This window comes from Amblyomma maculatum, chromosome 9, assembly GCF_055883805.1.
Source record: "Amblyomma maculatum isolate TAMU_Amacu chromosome 9, ASM5588380v1, whole genome shotgun sequence".
NCBI classification, from domain to species: domain Eukaryota; kingdom Metazoa; phylum Arthropoda; class Arachnida; order Ixodida; family Ixodidae; genus Amblyomma; species Amblyomma maculatum.
Genome location: NC_139352.1, coordinates 118,770,321 through 118,791,043, shown reverse-complemented (window position 1 = coordinate 118,791,043; position 20,723 = coordinate 118,770,321). Strand labels below are relative to the sequence as shown.

The following is a 20,723-nucleotide window of genomic DNA, read 5'->3' as shown; positions in this document are numbered from 1 at the left end:
CGTAGAGTCAGCTTATTTGCGAACCGTTCTTTATATATATATATTGTTTGTTTCGCGCTACTACAATGAATTTCCAACAGCGAGGGGTTTAAAAAGTAGACTGTCTCCGCAATGACGCAGCATACCTTGTCACACACTTCTTCAAAGCGATTAACGACAGGCCACCACTTCTGGTGCTCTGCGAAACGAAAAAAATGTTACTGTAAGTCGTGTTTACATGTGTTTTTATAGGTCGCCCTCCCAACTCGCTCCCCATACGTTTCGCAATGTTTTAAAATACTTCGCCTCGGTAATGAGACTTTATACTTTCACGATCTATTCTAGGATGTTCATGGTTGGTCTGTACCGAATAACGACATCATAGGTGCTCCGCAAAACTATAAAACCGCTTTGAAATCTTTCGGTTCTATGTATTCCTATGGACACTAAGCCTACTTTTCACCCCCAGTCGGCCCAGCCTGGCGATAGAAGCGCCACCGCATCGTGCTTACGTCACAGATCGGTGTTGGTCTATATGTGTGAATCGCATGCAGTGACGTCATAAATAGTCGTGACGCAATGACCGGATGTGACGTCATTGTCACTTCCGGTTATTAGACATGGCCGATGTTACGTCAGGATGGCGTCACATCCGGTCATGACGTCACGGCCGATGACGTCAGCATGTGATGGTGTCACTAATTAGAACTATTTAACAGGCATGCGACACAGCTGGCGAAGCGAGCGAATGCGAGCGCAACGATGAGGCAAGCGGTGTGACGTCATACCAAATGGTGGCGGCTCCGCGGCGAGCGCCGGCATCCGCCAGCTACTCTGGCTGCTAGGCAATGGCTCAAGGTCATTCTGTGCCTCCTCGGAGCACCGCCACAACGAAATCGCAAATTCGTGGCCAGTGTAGCTTTCGCTACAATAATCGGTTGTGTCCGTCGCGTCATGTTTGCTACGTTGAAATAAGTTAAATTTCAACGGAGAGTCCCGCAGCATCTTTCTCCTCACTGGTTCTCCCTAACCGAGTTAAACGGCGATTGTTGCTGAGAGGTATCTCAATGCAACCAAAAGGTAACATAAAAGCAGGAATTAATTAAGATGAAGGTAAGTGCATAGTCTAACCGTTGTCATGCTGTCACCTTCATGGCTGGTTTTGAGGCTATTAAGGCCATGGAATTATGCAACCTAAAGGGGAACACATCCGAGGAAAGATGTTAGTAATTTATTCGAATGTTGTGATTTGAAAAAAAAAAAAATTATTATTGCACTCACAGTATTCGAACACATGTCTTAGTGCTGAGTTGAGTAGTGTTAATCCATTGCGCCACAGAAGCTTTTTCTTTTCTTAAACATGGTATTTATTACACTGAAACAATATGCTATGCACATGAACTATGTACAAATAATTTAGAAAAGTGCATCAAATCAACACGATACGGAATAGGGTGCACCAAGTCAACAAACTTTCTAAATAAGAGGCAATGAGTGCACACCGCCTAGAGTGAGTGCCACTCCTGTTCAAAGTCAGCCTGTGCATTCAATTCCCTTAAAAGGACAATCATTCTACAGAAGCGGTCTTGGTTGGTTTGTGGGGTTTAACGTCCCAAAGCGACTCAGGCTATGAGAGACGCCGTAGTGGAGGACTCCGGAAATTTCGACCACCTGGGGTTCTTTAACGTGCACTGACATCGCACAGCACACGCGCACGAGAAGCGGTCTTTTGTAGAAACAACAGATTCACACTTTCTGTCTATCATGCGTGTTTTTGAGAGGCTGTGTAACCCAGTTAGAAAGAACATGTCTAAAGGCTTATCAGCAAATGGGAATGCAGTGAGATACCGTAAAAAATGCGGCGTTAAATTACGTCTTTATTCCAATTCCCGTTGCAAAATATTCCAGAACAATATTGCATCTTTACAATCGATGAAACGGTGCTCAGTGGTTTCCGGAGAGTCACAAAGGGGGCAATTTACTGTAAATACGAAAATGCCTTTTTCCCCTAACCACGTTTTAACAAGCAGGGTCTCAGTGTGTAACTTATAAAAGAAAGCAAAAGGTAAAAGACTTGCGCAAAAAGTAGATGAAGAAAGAGACGTGACAACAAGACAGACTCAGTGATAATCTGATGAGATTTAAGTCAATTTTGCCCTGCTTGGTAGATGATCTTCGCTGGTTGTGTGCTCACGTGTTTACTCTTGATCAATATGATATGATTTCACTTGTCTATATAAGTAGGTACCGTTTCCTAAATAAAACCAGTTGGAAGTTTGCGCTCTGTCTTGTTGTCACGTCTCTTTCTTCATCTACTTTTTGCGCAAGTCTTTTACATTTTGCTAATATGAACCAACTCGCCCAGAGGAAAGTACTTATTATAAAAGAAAGTCTTCGTACTTGGCGAGAGCGGCATTTTCCCTACTCTTTTGAGTACATCATCTCCCGGTAAACCAAAATACACACTACGGTACATGGGTGGAGGAAATAGCATAAAAATTAAATCCTTGTACAAATGCTTCAGCAATGCAGAAAACAAACTCTCGGGAGAAACGAACAAGTAGGAATCGAAGTGATAAATACACCTCATGCATTACACCGCATAAGCACGGATGATCAGAAACGTTAGAAGACACTATAAGATTTGGTAAAACATGAACTAAATTAACTTGCAAAAATGCACGTTGCGCCACAGAAGCGACGGGAACTGCGAGTTTTAAATGCGGTCTTATTCGTCGTGATGCGCCACCGCACATCCAACTTATTCAACGTAGGCGCAATGGATGCAGATGGCATGAATATCGGATTACTACAAGCAATTTTATTCGAGCAAACTATTTTATTGCTTATACATTTTGGTTTATGTACTGTACTCAACAAAACATATGGATTTATTGACTTCCTTTTTATTGTGTTTTATTTTTTAATTGACGCACCCGACACTTCCGTTGCTGAAGTTTTTGGGGAATGGCAATACGCCTTCCCTGCAACACTCATGTCACTTTAATAGTGGGAGGCACAAGTGTCACGATTACTTATACAATGGCAGTTCAGTTTCTCTGCTGTAGTAACGGTTAGTAACACACGTTCCTTTATTTTTCTCTCTAAACACGTAGTAGTATTTAATTGCATGCGTGATAGTTTTCTGTGATAAAGCTGTATGCCACGACGAGTTATGGTACAAGTGCCACTCTCGTTGACGCCGAATAGTTTACATTGTTTCCTACTCTACTTTAAAAAAAAGGATAACTGACGAAAACCGTGCACTACGCCCGCAAGGTTAGCGCAGAAAGACAGAGTCAACAAACAGACTAAAGACGGTAAGCGCGGTGTCCTGTCTTCTGTCTGTCGGTTGTCTCTCTTTCTGCGCTAAACTTTCGGCAAATTCATGCATCAACTGGGCTGCAAGAATGCTTTCGCTAGTTGTATTGCGGTTACAGGTTAACGCAAACAAAACTTATCTTTTGAAAGTTTGGCCTTAATGGTAAATAAATAAATAAATAAATAAATAAATAAATAAATAAATAAATAAAATCTTTCTCGGAGCTTCATCGCTTCGCAAAAAATTACTTTTTCGTGTACATGAATGGACAGGCACGAAAGAACGCCTTGAAAATTTTACATATGCTTGTCAAAAGTGCCAGGTTTATGGGGCGAAATATGTGGCTCGAGGAATCAGGATGGTTATGTCAGGGTACCGAGCCTTCGTCTTTATTAAAAGTAACGTAACTAACGTACGTGTCATGAAACGGCGCACGAAAGATATATGTCGCTGAAGAATAACAGCTACACAAGAGAAATGTAAATAGCGAGAGAAAGAGAAGGGGGGGGGGGGGGGGGGTAGAAGGAAAGGAGGAGACGTTAGCCAGGAGAACATCGGTCTCAAAAAATCCCGAGATTACTGTGGAATCTACACTGCAAAAATGTGAAAGCCTGAGCGTTGCTGGCGCGCGCACGGTGCATCACGTTTGCTCTCACCATAATTATCATCACTAATGTCATCATTGTCATAATCACTAATTACAGTCTCATTGTCATTGCTACAATCATCCTCATGGTAGACAAGGAGAATTATGATGTGCGTTTCACGATCCCGGGCGTGGCGTATATAGTTTGTAGCAGCGCTCGGCTTAGGATTCGAGGGATGGCTCGATTCCCGGTGGAGACAGGATTTTTATTTTTCCGATTACACTATCAGGATGATCGACAAGTGAAACATCTGCGCACATGGCCCATGCGCAGGTCCGACGCAAAGATCCCGCGCACAACTCTCGCGCACGGGATTTCGTTCCATGAGCCTAGAATGGCTCTCGCCTTGAAAAGGAAAATTGGTTTGAGGCAAGGCAATCAATCAACATACTAATGCGGCACCAAGGAAAAACATAGCAAAATAAAAGTATCGTGACCCGTCCCATCATGCGGGTGACGAGCTTGTTCCAGTTAGAAGTGGGAAAATATGTAAGATAAACACGAATTTCGCATAGCGTGGAAGAAATAACAAAGTACTGTATTTACATCGTAGGTACAGCCGTTGGAAGGGCTCTGAAGCGAGTTGTTTGAATGGAAGTAAAAATAACGGTTAAATGTGTTTTTCTCGTTGGACTGGCTGAGGTAATAGTAATGAAAAACTGTATGCTGTTTCACGTAACTTGAATCAAGGATTTGAAAAAAAAAAAAAAAAAAAAAAGGAGAACCGCTGCCGGGTGAGAAGCGACGACCCGTGCTGTGGCGCTCCTCAGGTTTTTTTTTTTTTTTTTTTTTTTATGACATGCTCAATTATCCAATAAGCGAATTAGCAAAGTTAACTACGCAACATTTTTAACATTGACTTCAGGGCCAACAAATGCATGTAGTTATTTGTAGGTTAAGAAACAACCGTCGCTATTATTTTTATCCTTTTGTCAGCGTTTGTGGAAGTCGATACTATACACATTGGAGCAAAAAGGATGAAAACTTTTACTTTCAGGTGATGTTGTACAACACGGGGGTGCATTACGAGTAGCGCGGTTCGGCTCAGAACACTTTTGTTTCAAACTTTTTTTTTTTTTCCCATAATATCGCACGCAGCAGCAGGGGCAAAAATAATTATATCGGTAGTTTGTAGGCATGAGAGTAAATATACGCCAAAGAACATATCGCAGGCCTGGCAAAACAGGAATACAATCCTTAAATAGCTCTTAATTACTTGAAATAGTCCTGAGACATTAATTGCTCGTCAAGCAGTCTGGCTGCCCTTCGGTTTGCTGAGCTCAACAAGCCGTCTCCGCACGTCCCGCGTAAAGCACCTGCGTCTTCCTCTACAGGAGAGGGTTGGGGGAGGAAGCCTTTGCGTAGTATGCAAAAAACCGCGGGCGCGGAGTTCAAGGACCGCCCCTTGGCCGGCTCGTCTGCCGCGGTGGCCCTCTCTGATGTTTGTACCCTTCCTTGACTACGGCACGTTGCGTCTGCGTTCCCACTCCAGTCGGTTGCCACCTTAGACCACCGTATCTGCCTGCGTTAATTTGCCTCTCTAGCTCTCTCTCTGCAAGCGCGCGCGCGCATGTGTGCGTGTGCGTGCGTGCGTGTCAGCATTGCGCGCTCTGTCTTGATCTGTCTGTCGGAATGTGAAGGGGATCCGGGTATTTAGTACGTTGAATAACAATACATTTTCCTCATATAGTCTGTCCTGTAAAAGTCGTGGCACGGGCAGAGGCATATTATATATATATATATTTTGGTAGCTTCACCATGCATAATATACGTCCTGTAAAAGTGCACCCTGTTCAGCCTCATTGCAAAATGAACTTTGGTGGAGCACTGTCATCCATCTAGGAATAACGAGATTATAATCGCCGTACTCGCGAAACGTATGCATGCTCAGAGTGATAGCTAGGGTGTGATCAGCTTGCAACTGTCTGATTTTTTCTTTTTCTACGATGCTAGAGTATATATGTATATGGCGGTCGTCAGTGTCATTATAGGACAAAGGTCCTGCAATGACATAGTTCATAAGTTCATACTGCCATCATCACCCCCCCCCCCCCTCCAACCTGGGGCCCCTCCTCCCCCTTCGTTTTATTTTGCGTTTTTTTTTTTTTTTTTTTGTTGATGCCGTATCCCCGGATTCCATGATCTCATCTACTTACCTATAGGCGTACGTTCCCCTGTCGTCCCTTTCTACACTTACGTTCTTTCAAATAGCGATACCATGGATGATGAGTTGTTCTTGGTGTTATGTATGCAATCCTCATGTCTATTCTTTCTTCATCTGATATTGGCTTGCATATCATCGACCTACTCATATTTCTTCCCTAAACCACGCTGATCTCTTATATTAAGGCTCTTCCTTATTGCCTCTAATTTTCAGTTTGCGGGTGAATAGTGGGCGCTGTTTATACGCGTCTCTCGTTAAAGCGCCTGGCATCGCCATATTCGTCCCCCCCCCCCCCCCCCTTTTTTTTTTTTTTTTTTTTTTTTTTTTTACGCGGGCAAATGGCGTATGCAAGCGCGCTACCGATAGTCTCTCTATGTCCTCCATTTAGTTTTTTTTTTCTCTCTCATGTATATCTTCTTTCGTGTTGCTGCCGCCGTCGTCTCCTGGGAGAGCCTGAATTCTGGCGTCCGCGCGCGGATGTTTATTCGTGTTTACGTCCATCATATCCGCCGACGGCGGCAAGTTGATCGACCAGCATGCCACGCTCGTAGATACTGTGCAGCTAATACAGGAAGAGCGGCTAGGTTCGTAGTCAAAGCAAACCTTCCCGCGACACCCAACACCGGGCATGCCGACTTTGTCCCTTTGTTTGTTTTTGTCCGCCAGTGTGCGCCGCGGCTTCTCGGCAGCTCGTAAAATATACGGTTGCGCTTCGAGAGGGAGAGTGTGCCTGGGGTGTTTATGCACATGTATTAGTGCATGCAGTATAAACGTTTATGCGCGCACTTTGGAGCGATGCATGTATGGGTGCTTTGTCTGCGGTTTAAGATCCCTTACACATCGTGCTTTGCGTAATGCATGCGTCAGTTAGCGTGTGGATGCCATGTCGAGGACGTCGGGGTGAAGGGTCGTATTTCCACTTTGAGCTCTCGCACTCGCGTTGAAAATTCAGAGCGAGAATTGGAATAAATGATATTCAAAGCAGTCACGCAGTGTTCGACGCCAAAAGTGGATTGTGTCTATTTCAATTCTGAATTGCGGTCGCCAGGGGCCTCTCGCTGTTATTTATTTTCCTGTTTGACATCTCAGACTTCATGAACGAATTTATGTTTCGCGCCACACTTGTTGAATTTGTGGCTTTACGCGGCTTTCCGAATTCGCGCTTTTTGTCAGCCGGATATTTCGGCCCTTTCGTTCGCACTGTTTAGCGTTGTCCTTATGCGATATTCGCTGTTTTCTCAAATTAAGAAGCAAGCTGAACGCGAGAAATGTGAGCATTGCTTGAGGAACTACAGAGAAACCGATCGAGACAGGCAGCCAGGCAGGCTTCACCCAACGGTCTTGTTTGGATCAAGTCTAGCTAGTGTAAAAGAACACTAATAAAGTGACAATGGGTCCAAGTTAAGCCCAATAAATTATGAACCTGAATTTTCGTGTAAAATTCAAACGGTGAGCGCTGGCGGAACCTCTCCTAACGGCCCCAACAGTACGAGTTGTGTAGGCAACCGATATGTCTCATCGAATCGATGGTTGGTGACGATGCGTATTACTCTATGACGTTAGTGACTATAGTGAACTAGAATACTTTCTAGTGGCGCGAACGACGATGCTCGGGCACGCCGCTTTTCATTGACGCCGCCACGTGGCGCCACTGCAACATCTACTAGTCGACTTTTCAATGCTTTCTTGCAATAGTGCGACATAGTACCGATGCTTTTGTGCGCCTATTCAGTAAAAGTTGCGATTTTTTTCCCTATGCCGACGTATGTGGACCTTCGCCCATAATAGAAGGCGTTTCATTCGACATTATTCGGGTTTTCGCCGTTGGGTGAAAGCGCTCTTATTTCGCTGGCGTCTGCTACAGCTCATGCGGGACGAGTTATCGCGCACTGTAAATATATATGCCGGACAACCCGGCAAGAGTGTATAGGCACCGCATCAGCTAGGCGCCAGTGATGGCTTTTCACGCGGTATATCCTCACTTCTGCCGTTACTAGGCTATGCACATTGCATAGCCTAGTAAATTTATTTTTCTACAAAACTTAAGGGGGGAAAATGTTTAAGTGTACCCGAAGCGTCATTCGACCGTGCACGGCCGCACTATAACGAAGGCGCGCGCGCGTGAGCGGATTGTTGACTGTATATTATTCCTCGTACCCGATAAATGTTCGATACTGATTACGGCCTTTGTATAAACCATAAGGGGCGAGATGTCAGGACCTACCGGTTGCAACTGACGCGGGCTGAGCGAAGAGCGAGCGCGCGTTTCCCCTGCGCGTGAAGGGCTGTAGCGGAGGAGCAGCAGTGGGGCGGTGGCGACCCCACCGAGTCGCGGCGGGCGGTGGAAACAGACCCCATTGGAGAGGTCTTAAAGGCCCACTGTCCACCCTCCGGTCGAAAATATTTTCTTTTTCGGTAACTGTGAGACTTCGCCCCTAGAACGCAAGGCCGCAAAATGTTTTTGAAAAGAGTAACTAATAACGCAGTTACAGCCACCGCAATCACCCGATTCTGTCATGCTTCTCTCCTTCCGTTCCCTCGCAAAGGTTTTTCACTCTCCTACCCGAGGTCGTCTAGCCTCCGCAAGACAAATTCCCTTTCCTCCTCCGCGTTTGGCGGGAGGTGGGGCGTGGCACTCCGCGAGCGCGAAAAAAAAAAAAAAAAGAAAAAGAAAAAAGCGGCCGAGGGAGCGCGCGCCGCTGGATTCAGTCTGGCCGTGGCGAGAAAAAAGCGCGCAGCGAGCGGAAGACACCCATCCTTCTCCCGTCAGTCAGCGAGACGGACCAATGGACGTCGTTCGCGGTACGTACGTCATTATTGTGGCCCATCGGGCCAGCGCAGGAAACGGAGAAGCTGGCTTCCCAAAGGAGAGCATGAGTGAGCTTTGAATCGTATTTTCGATGCTTTGCGGCGCGCGTGTCACTGTAGCATTTTGCACAGACTATCTCCGGTACCTGATCGAAACACTGGGCTCCTTTGCTTAAGAGGGCCTTCCCTGCACAGTGGCCCTTTAAGAGAAGAGAAGCGCGCTCTCCCCCGAGACCGGCCGTGGCGAGAGGCGCCCATTTTCCTTCCGTTCGCGCCACTAGAAAGTATTCTAGTTCACTATATTAGTGACGCTACTTTCCGGCTAGGTGGCGTGCTGTTGAGCGGCAGCCGCGCACCACCTAGCTCTGCCCTTTCTCGATTGTTGCCGGCTCGAAACCTCCTCCCACTTTTTTCTGCCGCGCGTTCGGCGCAGTAGCTGTCACACTTTCTGTGGACACCCGACATTCGCCGTAACGGAATTGGGAGGAAGGTGGGATGTGAAAGCGGAAAGAGGTGCCGTACTATTAGAGTCCCTAGATATTGGAGGCCGGGCTGCGGAGTAATTTCGACCACCCGGGGATCTTCGGCCCCGCCGCGGTGGTGCCGTGGTTAAGATGCTCGACTACTGTGCCGGAGTTCGGCAATCTGATACCAGAGGTGAACGCACTTCGGGTATTGTGATTACAAATTGATAACCGGGGTAACAATGCCACAGCCCTGAAAAAAAATTAGTCCACCTGCGAACAAATTAATGTAGGATGATTGGCAGGATATCCGGCAAGCACGGTGGACTTCTTGAAAAAGAAACCATTAGCCTGGTTCAGGCGTTCATCGTTAGTCGTGTGGTGTATGTGGCGCCCTACCTCAAGCTGAGGAAGAGCGACCGTGGGACGCTCGACGCGATGTTTCGGGCGGCGGTTAAAAAATAGGACTCCCGGCCAGAGCATCTATGGAGTGCCTGCCCTAGCTTGGGATTCATAATACAATAAGGGAGCTGATTGAAGCCCACAGAACTAGCCTAAATGCTAGGCTGTCGGTGACTAGCACCGGCAGGCAAGTCCTCCGAGACCTCAATCTCGAGCTTCTTCCCACCACAGAAAACAGTAGACATTCCGGAAGTGCGGAAAAATACTTTGACGGTTAAGCCACTCCCTAAAAACATGATTTGGAAGTATAATCAGGGGAGGCGTGAAGCCAGGGCAAAATTTATACAAAATAACTATGGCAGTAAGACAGGCACATATTACGTGGATGCAGCAGGTCCCACTGAGGATGGCATCTGCACCATTGCTGTTGTGCACGAAGGAAGGCAGGTGAACGGGTTCTCAGTAAAAACTAATGACACGCTAATGTTGGAGGGAGTGGTGGTGGTGGTGGTGGTGGTGACAAACGTTTAATGATTGGGGTGGAGGTATGCATGAGCCAGATGTTTGAAGATCCAGCCCTTACAGGTACTAGGTGGGGTCCTATATAGTACAGGACCCCAGTGGCGTTGGCCGCTGCCTGGGTGCGCTAGACCAAGGCCTTTTGGGCCTGCAGGTCATAGCAGCTGAGCAGGGTCGCCTCCCAGTCCTCCCGAGTGTGGTTGGGGTGAGGAGGAATAGCTGGGTTAGATGGGCAAGCCCGCACTATGTGGTAGATGGCGATTTCAATGGCCACCACCCATTATGTAGGATGCGTTGCATCCTACATAATATCCGACTCGCAACAGGCCTGCCAAAATTACGTGCAGGGTAGAATAGCGCCACTCGCCCGCAGAATATTATTGGCACATACGAAAAATTCAGATTCAGCTATTAGTAAAAAACAGGTTATATGGGTGCCCGGTTTGGCAATACGCTGCCCGGTCACCAGGGGGTGGAGGGGAACGAGACTGTCACGCGGCTGCCTGAGCGTTCCTCCCCCGGGGTTCCGCTTAATCCTCCGGTTCTACCGAGGCAACCATACCAATCCCGCTCATAACTTATGCGGACATTACAAATTATTTACGCCTCTGCAGGAGGGCATTCCCGGGACCCGGCAAAGGTCTCGACAGATCTGATGAGTGCCACCTTAGACGGCTCCAAACCGGGTGTTTTCTGAATCCCGCCACTAAAACACATGGACCCGACATTCACGGGTAGATGCAAATTCTGCGGGCAGTATGCTGACCTATACCACATGGTGTGGGCCTGCCAGCAAAATACAAACATAAAAGTTATATAGCAGCCAATTGGGGAGGGCTGGGAGGCGGCCCTGTCCAGCTCAGACCTGGAGGCCCAGCGTGCCCTGGTCCAGAGAGCTCCGGCAGCGGCTGCAGCCAATGACATCCCGGAATAGGGTCTGCCACTCAGCTCCACAACCATACGCACCTCCCTTCCCAAATCATTTCATTGTCAATAAATGTTTTCTCCTCTTCCTCCGGACTCGATCCCGACCGCCAGCGGTTGCGTTTTGCTGGAAGCGGAACGGAGAGGCGTCCGTGTGCTGTGTAATGTCAGTGGATCCCCAGTTTCTCTCCCACGTATTAATCAATTGGCTAAAAAAGGTATGAATCCCTCAAAGGTCACCTAGACAGCAAGACTATGTGGAGTCTTCGATGCCTAATGATCCATCGAAATTGAAGAGTGAACAACGTAGAAATTTGCATCGAGCCTTACACAACATTCAAGGCACGGATGGTGAGCTCATGGATGAACTCACGCGTTGCTATATCTGCACTTCGAGAGACGCAGAACCCTCAAATCCAGAATACCGGGGGGGAACCGAATGAAGACCTAGATAAAGACTTCACTTTAGAAGAAATTATAGCAGCACTAGCAGATATGCGCCGAGGTACAGCCCCGGGACACGACAAAATTACGGCCGGACTTCTAACCAACTTTGGCATGGAGGCACTGCAGCAACTTACGGATTACGTTAACGAATGCTGGCACATTGGCACCATTCCACAGGCATGGAAAACAGCCAATGTACTCTTTATCCCCAAACCCGGCAAGAAAATCAGCATTGAAAACCTACACCCCATATCCCTCACGTCGTGCGCAGGCAAACTCATTGAAAAGGCAGTCCACGCGCGTCTCTCCAACTATCCAGAGAACAACGAGCTACTGCCACACACGATGTTTGGATTCAGAGCACATCTGTCCACCCATGATGTGCTTCTGCAACTCAAACGCAAAGTCATTGATCCAGCACGCAGAAACAGTGACCGAGCACTTCTATCCCGCGACCTCAAAGGAGTGTTTGACACTGTCAAACTCCACAATCCTCCAGAACCTCCCGACCATGAACTGTGGCCAGCGAGTTCATACATCTATGATTTCCTTAAAGACAGAACGGTCAACATCAGCATCGGCACTAAACAAACAACACAAGAGAAGATGGGCACGAGAGGCACTCCGCAAGGGGCAGTATTATTCCCACTTCTGTTCAATATTGCACTCCGAAATCTTCCACCTCTTCTAAATCAGATACAGGGCATACGACACGCCCTGTACGCTGACGATATAACCATCTGGACAACCACGGGTAGTATGGGAATGATTGAAGAAAAACTACAAACAGCGGCAACAACAGTTAAGAATTATGCATGAGCGTGTGGACTAATCTGCTCTACCGAAAAATATGAACTCCTAGTCTTCTGCCAGCACAAAAACCAGGCCACGATTGACATCCACGTTGACAACTCACCCATAAAGGAAGTTCAGACCGTCAGATCTGGGTCTGTACATCAATAACAAGGGCAACAACCACCTCGCCATCCATAAACTCCGCCTCGTGAGCGAGCAAGTCGCCAGGACTATCGGCAGAATAACGACGCGGAAATCAGGGATGCGCGATGATACTCTCCGACTGGTGCAGGCCTTCGTCATGAACCGCATCGTCTGTGCAGCACCCTACCTCCGTCTCAAGAAGTTTGACATCAAGAACCTCGACGTCATAATCAGGACAGCCTACAAGAAGGCCCTTGGCCTCCCTCTCACAACATCGACGGACCGACTTTTACGATAGAGCGTTCACAACACGGTAGACGAGCTGATAGAGGCACACCTCATGGCATAGGTGGTACGCCTCTCCACGACTCTGACTGGCCGACAAGTCTTGAACAACTTGAACATCAATTGCCCCCGACAGCTAGACCCTAAAAGCGACATCCCAGCCTCATCGAGAGGATGATTCAAGGAAACTCCATTGCCGAGGAATATGCACCCCGACTTTCACCAGCCAAGACGACAAGCACGAGCGGAAGCTATAAAAAGGCACTACGGCGGGCGCGAGGTCGTGTTCTATGCCGATGCTGCGTGTCCTGAACAAGGAATAGCGGCCGTTGTGGTAGTGCACCAGAATCAAACATTGGGTGGACTAATACTGCCTAGCCAAGACACTGGCTGTGGATGAAGTGGCGATTGCCCTAGCTGCAACACACACTACCTCAGGATACATTCTTACATATTCACAGACAGCATATCGCAATTACCTCAGGGGCAGGATTGCACCGCTAGCAGCTAAAAGCCTGCACAAGATAGTTACACCCGTGGCTACCAACCCACGCATAAACACTTAGTATGGGTACCAGGTCACCAGGGCATCCCAGGGAACGAGAGTGCACACGCCTCAGCCCGAGCATTTCTCCCCCGGGCACCCAATACGGATCGCGTGGAACCTCCTACCCCATTGCTATTCTACACTGAAATACTCCAGCACTTAAGATTATCTCGCCAGGTCTACCCTCCACTGGCAAAGACACTAGACAAAGGGGAGGAAGTACACCTCCGCAAGCTTCAGACCAACACTTTTAACAACTCATGAAGACTACACACAATAGATGCAGAGTCATTTGACTCACAATGAAAATTCTGCGGGGCGAAGGCGGACCTGTACCATATGGTGTGGGCATGCCAGCAAAATCAGACTGTCACTATTAATAACCAGCCAACGCAGGAGGGGTGGGAGGCAGCTCTGACCAGCTCGGACGCAAGGGGTCAAAAAGAACTCATCGGAAGAGCGCGGACAGCAGTCTATGCCAATGGGGTTCCAGATTGAGGACTCTAACCGCCACTACAACCTCCTAATCATTTTCATTAAAATATTTTTACCACCACCACCCCAGTTGCTCGAAATTACTTGTCTTCCACTGCAGCACCTCTTTCCGCTTTCGCTCCCACCTTCCTCCCTTCCCATGCAGCGCGGTTCAGGTGTCGACCGAACAAGTGTGATAGATACCTTTCCTTCTCTGTGAACCAATTCTTCTTATTATTTTTATTGTTATCTTTAACGTGCACTGACATCACACAACACACGGACCCCCCTTCATTTCGTCGAAACGCAGCCGCCGGCGGTCGGGATCGAACCGGAACTTCGACATCTTACTGTACCAATGCGGCGGGCGGGGCATCTCTGCCACACTTTTATAAATTTTTCACACTTCTTGGTGGAAACCTAAACCTCACCGTAAGGGAACGGAGGGAGGTGGGAGTCAAAGAGGTGACGTAGTGGAATAATTTCTACCACCCAGAGATCTTTAAGTGCACTGACATTGCACAGAACAAGGGCGACTGCGTTTCGCCTCTATCGAAACGTTGCCGCTGAGGTCGGGAACAAACCCGGGTACTCCGGTTCAGTAGCCAAGCGTCTTAAGGTGCACTGAACACCTTACCCTCTTGCATTTCAAAGCCTATCGGTATTTGTTGCAATTTTAGAGCGCAGCTCTTTGGCACCTGCTCCACTTTCTCTCCCACCTTCCTTCCTTCCTTCCCCCAGTGTGACTCAGGTGTCCACAGAAGCAAGTGTGACAGATACTGCGCCTTTCCATTCCTGTGCGGGATTCAAGTGCCCATAGAAAGAAGTGTGACAGATACTGCGCCTTTCCATTCCTGTGGGCCATTCAGATGTCCACAGAGACAAGTGTGACAGATACTGCGCCTTTCCATTCCTGTGCGGGATTCAAGGGCCCATAGAAAGAATTGTGTGACAGATACTGCGCCTTTCCATTCCTATGAACTAATTATGAAAGGCATGCTTCAGAATTCATGTGGAACATGTGACCACATGTAACACACTGCAAAGATAATAAAGTGGAAGACATGACCACAGATGGTACACACCGCAAAGACAAAAGATCCCGACTATCAAACTAGCTGTATATACGCAAACTACATCAAAATATGATGCTGTTCTCTGTGAGTGTCTGAATTCTCGGTTACTGCGTAGCTACCCTGCAGTTCAGTGTGGGCGATATTTATGTGTGCACTCTCCTTGCGCAACTCACGTTATAATTATGCGCTGCGGTTATAATGGGGGCAGCTGGATTGTGAATCCTCACAAAGTCTATATTAAGGGGTAGGGCCTATGCATGTTTCTGTTGAACACTGTGCTCTGAATTCTGTTGACAGCATGTACCATGTGATGACTCCACTTTCTGTGTTCTTCTGTGCACTCAAGAAATTTTGCTTAGTTGTCCAACAAAAATCTGCATGCTGAATATCATACATTTCATTCTTGTGCAATTTTTTCATTTCCATTTTATGTTTTTACATTGCACCTTATTAGTCCCTTTAAACAAAATATAATAAAGGTATAGTTGTAAGTGACCTTCAAAGCATGAAAACAGGTTTTCTGAAAACAATGTTCTGTGAAGCAGTATGGCAGGTAAAAGATCAGTTCTGTAAACAAACTAGATGTATTAGTATTTAATTGTTAAAACCCATGGTGCAACCAAGGATTGTTAGCTGAGCAGGATGTGGGATGAGTGATACTCTCAGGGCTAATTTGTCGCGTGAGGAGGGAAGGGGCGCACTGACTGTTACCTGTGTGGAATTTAGTCTGCATCAGGAATTCAATAGTTGATAATCACAGGTTTCTTGCCCCCCCTCACCCCTTACCCCACTTCTTTTTTCTTCTTTGCAGACTTCAAGAAAGGCTTGTTTCCATCTGTATTTAATTTGGCAAGCAATGCCGAAATCACAGTGAATGCTACGTGTGGTGAGACAGGGCCTGACAACTACTGCAAGCTTGTTGAGCACACATACAATAGGTGCGTTCATCCTTTCTCTGCATTTTTAGTGTTTGGTTCATTTTCTTTAAATATGTTTAATTTTTATGTTTCTGACATGTTCACAATGTATCCACCTGCCTGTGTTTCAGCGGAGAGAATTGCGTGTGCTCAGCATCAAGAAAACGTGGCAAAATTTTGACATGCACAGTAAATACGAGGCAAAACTAATAAGGCTCATGGAGCAGCCTTTAGGTTTGTTGGTGCGGATCTGTCTGCTTACCACAACTGTGTTGATGCTTTGGTAAATTAGTATGTTCTTGTCAAATTCCCAGTGTTTGATATTTAAAGGATTTCAGACATGTTATATGTGTTATATGTTATATGTTATTATAAGTTAAAGGCGCCAAAGGAACACGCACACACGCAAGAAAAGAAGAACAAGACAGAGCGCCTCTGTTCCGTTATTGCAATGTCTGCATTTTGCGCTCTGTCCCGTTCTTCTTTTCTTGTGTGTGTGCGTGTTGCTTTGGCGCCTTTAACTTATAATGAATAGACACCAACTAGCCCAACAAGAAGTTCTCTTAAGTTATTTGTGACTTTGTTTGCTACTTTCCTCTTTGTATCCTGTGCAAACATTGTATTCAAGAAGTTGTGCACCTATGTGTCGAGTTCCACTTTTAACATTTTGTATACTGAATTAAATTTATTGAAATCTTGTAATGAATGTCCAGACCTTTTATGCCCACTTTGATTATACCATTTGCTGCATGTAGACTGGCCATTGAAAGCTGTTTACCCGTTGTCACCATTACTTCCTGAAAAGCATTTCTTTCCTTTCCTCATTTACCTTATTATCTATATTGCTTTTAGGTCTATGAAATTTTGATATACTTATCTTTTCAACTGACTTTGTTGCCATATGGTTGTGTGTTTAGTAACAATCCACCTGCCCAAGGCTATGACAGGTGCATGATGACTGACTGTGGCATTACTAGAATAGATCAGTGTCATTTGCTAGAGGACCCTCTTGGGGCTATGTTTCACTTTGATCTTGCATTGTGTTTAACTATAAGTCCAGCAAAGTGCTTTGTTTTTATGGTTTGAGATATGGTTTCGTTGCACACTGCCAACAAAAGATCTTAGTAGTGCTCTCTCTTCTTGTGGCACTTACATGATGCCCACAGTCTTATATGACTTCTTGTTGACTGACTTTGTTGCACTGCTGTTTTTACGGTGATGAAAAATGTGTGAAGTTCAACAGAACTCCTAGCTGAGGGGGTTGGCATGTATTCTCATTCATTCCTTGTCTTTTTGAAAGTGATATTAATTAAATACACTCTGTATGTTCTGAAAACTAGGGAACCACAGTGTGGAGAGTGCGATGCCACCAGCCGCTATGCTGACAGGAGGCACCCCATCCAGTACGCCATCGATGGCAGCAACCGTTGGTGGCAGAGCCCTTCCCTGCAACACGGGCGCAAGTACCAGTGGGTCACCATCACACTCGACCTCAAGCAGGTTTGCTCATTCTCATGGCTGTAGACTGACTGATGCTCGACAGTCACGGGGAAGAGCTATGAAAGTCCTCAAGCAGATAGGAACAGTGGGATCAGAGGCTCATAATGTTATATTAGGAAATGGATGACAGAAAGGCATGGATGATACAAGCACTGAAGCATGTACGCCATTTAGGTTGTTCTGTCCTTGTCTGTTTACCATTGGGAAATGCTTCCCAATTTGTAAGAGAAGCCGACAGTCAATACAGCCGTGGAGAATGTCATCTCTTTTATTCATGGATGTCGGTATTAGCAAGGGAAAATTGTTATGTAACGATGTCTTATATGAGGTGATTATTGGGGAAGAAGAGCAGAAGCTAGTGCTCATGTCATTCTGCAGAGAGCTTTATAATGGGAAAAAGGAATATGAATGATTGAGTGCAAGTCTTAGAGTGAGGTTGAAGCTCAGTTAAACGTTTACTAGATGTAACATAGGTTTGGAGTGTAAGCCCTAAACGTCTTTGAACCTGGGAGGCATGTGTTGAAAACACAGTTGTTCAACCTAAGTCACGCATATACAGTTGCATAATATTTTAGAAAAAATAGCTCAGCCTGATCTATGAACTGCATTAAAGGGTAGGGTTTCAGAAACAGTAATGCAATAAGTTTTATGCAAGCCTATTTAGTGTCCTCTTTGAGCATCAGTCTGTTGTCTTTGAAAGTTAACAAGTGCATATTTAGAAAGAAATGATGATAGATGCTGTGTCCTGCTTCTTCTTAAGCTTCTGATCGGCAGTTGGAAGTTTTGGCAGGATCTCATGGGCTTGTGCAGATCAATATATTCTTTATGGTTATTAATAATGCTATAGCACAGGCATATCGCATAACATTGTGTTTGAATTTTTTTATGTTTACTGTACCTTTACACATAAATGTATATCAGCAACCATGAACAACTGACGTACTCATCAAAAAATGTTTGTAGCTGTAATTTATTAATTGTGTTGTGCCAAATATATTTCTCTCTAAAAAGTGATCCTTTAAAGCGTTAATCATCACAAGGCATTTTATTATTATTGTTATTATTATTATGTGCAAGCTATATACATTGTGTAGGATAAGGAGGTGCATTCTCTTTCCATGCTGATATTTCCCAGCACTATGTTTGCTGCACTAGGTGTTTTTCTATCCGGCAGGTATTCCAAGTGGCCTACGTTATCGTCAAGTCGGCGATATCGCCTCGACCAGGGAACTGGATTCTGGAGCGTTCTATCGATGGAGTCTTCTACCGACCGTGGCAGTACTATGCTGTCTCAGATGGAGAATGCTGGGAGGCCTATGGGATAGCCCCCACCCCTGGACAGCCTGTTTACAAGTCTGACGATGAAGTGATTTGCACGTCTTTTTACTCAAGCATCACGCCTTTTGAAGATGGAGAGGTAGGCTAGCATGCATTCTTGTGCAGGTTTTATCTCTTGCATTGCATTTAATTGCTTGGATGTTCTGTCATGTCTCTGTTGTGTTGAATGAAAAGTAGTTTACTCTAATGTCACAGTGTGGGTGCTTGGTTTGAAGCATGGCTTCTCAGTTTGGTCTTGTGTACAGACATTTTTACAGACATTTGTACAGACATTGTGTACAGACATGACATTGCCTTGCTAAGCAACTCGGGGGATGAACTGCAAATAATGATTGATGACCTAGACAGGAAAAGTAGAAAGGTAGGCTTGAAAATCAATATGCAGAAGACTAAGGTAATGTTCAACAGCCTCGGGAAGGAACAGCAGTTTACATTAGGTAGCGAAATACTGGAAGTAGTAGGCGAATATGTCTACTTAGGACAGGTAGTAACCGCAGACCCGGACCACGAAAAGGAAATAACAAGAAGAATACGATTGGGATGGAGCGCATTTGGCAAGCACTCGCAGATTATGACTAGTAGCAGCCTACCGGTATCGCTCAAGAGGAAAGTATACAACAGTTGCATCTTGCCTGTACTCACCTATGGGGCTGAAACGTGGAGGCTAACCAAGAGAGTTCTACTTAAGTTGAGGACAACCCAGAGGGCTATGGAACGAAAAATGGTAGGGGTAACATTAAGAGATAGAGAGCGTGCAGAGTGGGTCAGAGAAATAACTCAAGTTACCGACATTCTAGTAGAAATTAAGAAGAAGAAATGGACATGGGCAGGACATGTAGTGCAAAGAGAGGATAACCGATGGTCGCTGAGGGTAACAAACTGGATTCCAAGGGAAGGAAAGCGTAGCAGGGGGCGGCAGAAAGTTAGGTGGGCGGATGAGATTAAGAAGTTCGCAGGGGTCAAGTGGATGCAGCTAGCACAGAACCGGGTTAAGTGGAGAAATATGGGAGAGGCCTTCGCCCTGCAGTGGGTATAATCAGGCTGATGATGATGATGATGACAGACATTTTTATGCCAACTTAATACTGCGTGTGACTTTCTTGTTTTCAGGTTCACACATCACTCATAAATGGAAGGCCAGGTGCACAAGAGTTTAGCGAAAAATTAATGGTATGTCAATGCTTTTTGACCGCTTTAAGCTAGTTGGTTCTAGATTGCATTATGAAACATTGTTCCTGTGTACGAAAAAAAAGATGCGTGCAAATAAAGAGTAGATGCCTGGCATTTGTGGTGTCTACTCTTTTTTCGTCTATATGTTTTTTTGAAGCATCTCTGTGTTCCTCAAGGCTTCACTCTTTGAATGTGCTTTTGCTGCGATTATATGAGCAGCTATGTATTATGATTGAAGTCTTCTAGGCATGGGGCATCAAAATGTCTGCTCTAGTAGTGTTTACATGATCCTAATTCACAAATTGAGAACACTATTTTTAATTTTGAAAGCTTAGTTGCATCACTTGGCTGATGCATGTCAAGTTCTGACAGATATTTAGAATTCAAGTTGTGCCTGTAAACAGCTACTTAGTTATGGAAGGTTACATACCACTCAATATTTTCATTTAAGAAATCTAAACAGTTAATTCTTCTATGTTTTGTATAAGACAGTAGAAAAGGGGCAAGGCTGCTAACCTCACTGAAATGTTTTCGCACTGTCACAGTGTTACTGATTGTGGAGTTAAATCGATAAAGCACCTGGGAAAGTGCTTGAAGTGTTTGAAAATTGATGCAGTGTTCAGGATATGCATGCTTTTTCCATGACTGCCCAATGCAGGACTTCACCAAAGCCCGGTACGTTCGACTGCGCCTTCAGCGCATACGCACCCTGAATGCCGACCTCATGAGCTTCCAGACCACTGGGGATGCAGACAAACTGGACAAATCTGTAGCTAGGAGGGTGAGGCCGCATCTCCATTC

At 45.8% G+C, this 20,723-nt stretch overlaps 1 protein-coding gene across 2 annotated transcripts in view; it reads left to right on the top strand.

Annotated features, from left to right (window-relative positions):
- LOC146180228 (laminin subunit alpha-1-like) overlaps positions 1–20,723 on the top strand; it is a 206,396-nt gene that overhangs the window by 64,521 nt on the left and 121,152 nt on the right. For both annotated transcript variants that reach the window (XM_084579439.1, XM_084579438.1), the window contains exons 2-6: positions 15,809–15,935; positions 17,255–17,414; positions 18,589–18,831; positions 19,863–19,922; positions 20,581–20,703. In XM_084579439.1, the coding sequence (XP_084435565.1) occupies positions 15,809–15,935; positions 17,255–17,414; positions 18,589–18,831; positions 19,863–19,922; positions 20,581–20,703 (713 nt within the window). The remainder of the gene's footprint in view (positions 1–15,808; positions 15,936–17,254; positions 17,415–18,588; positions 18,832–19,862; positions 19,923–20,580; positions 20,704–20,723) is intronic.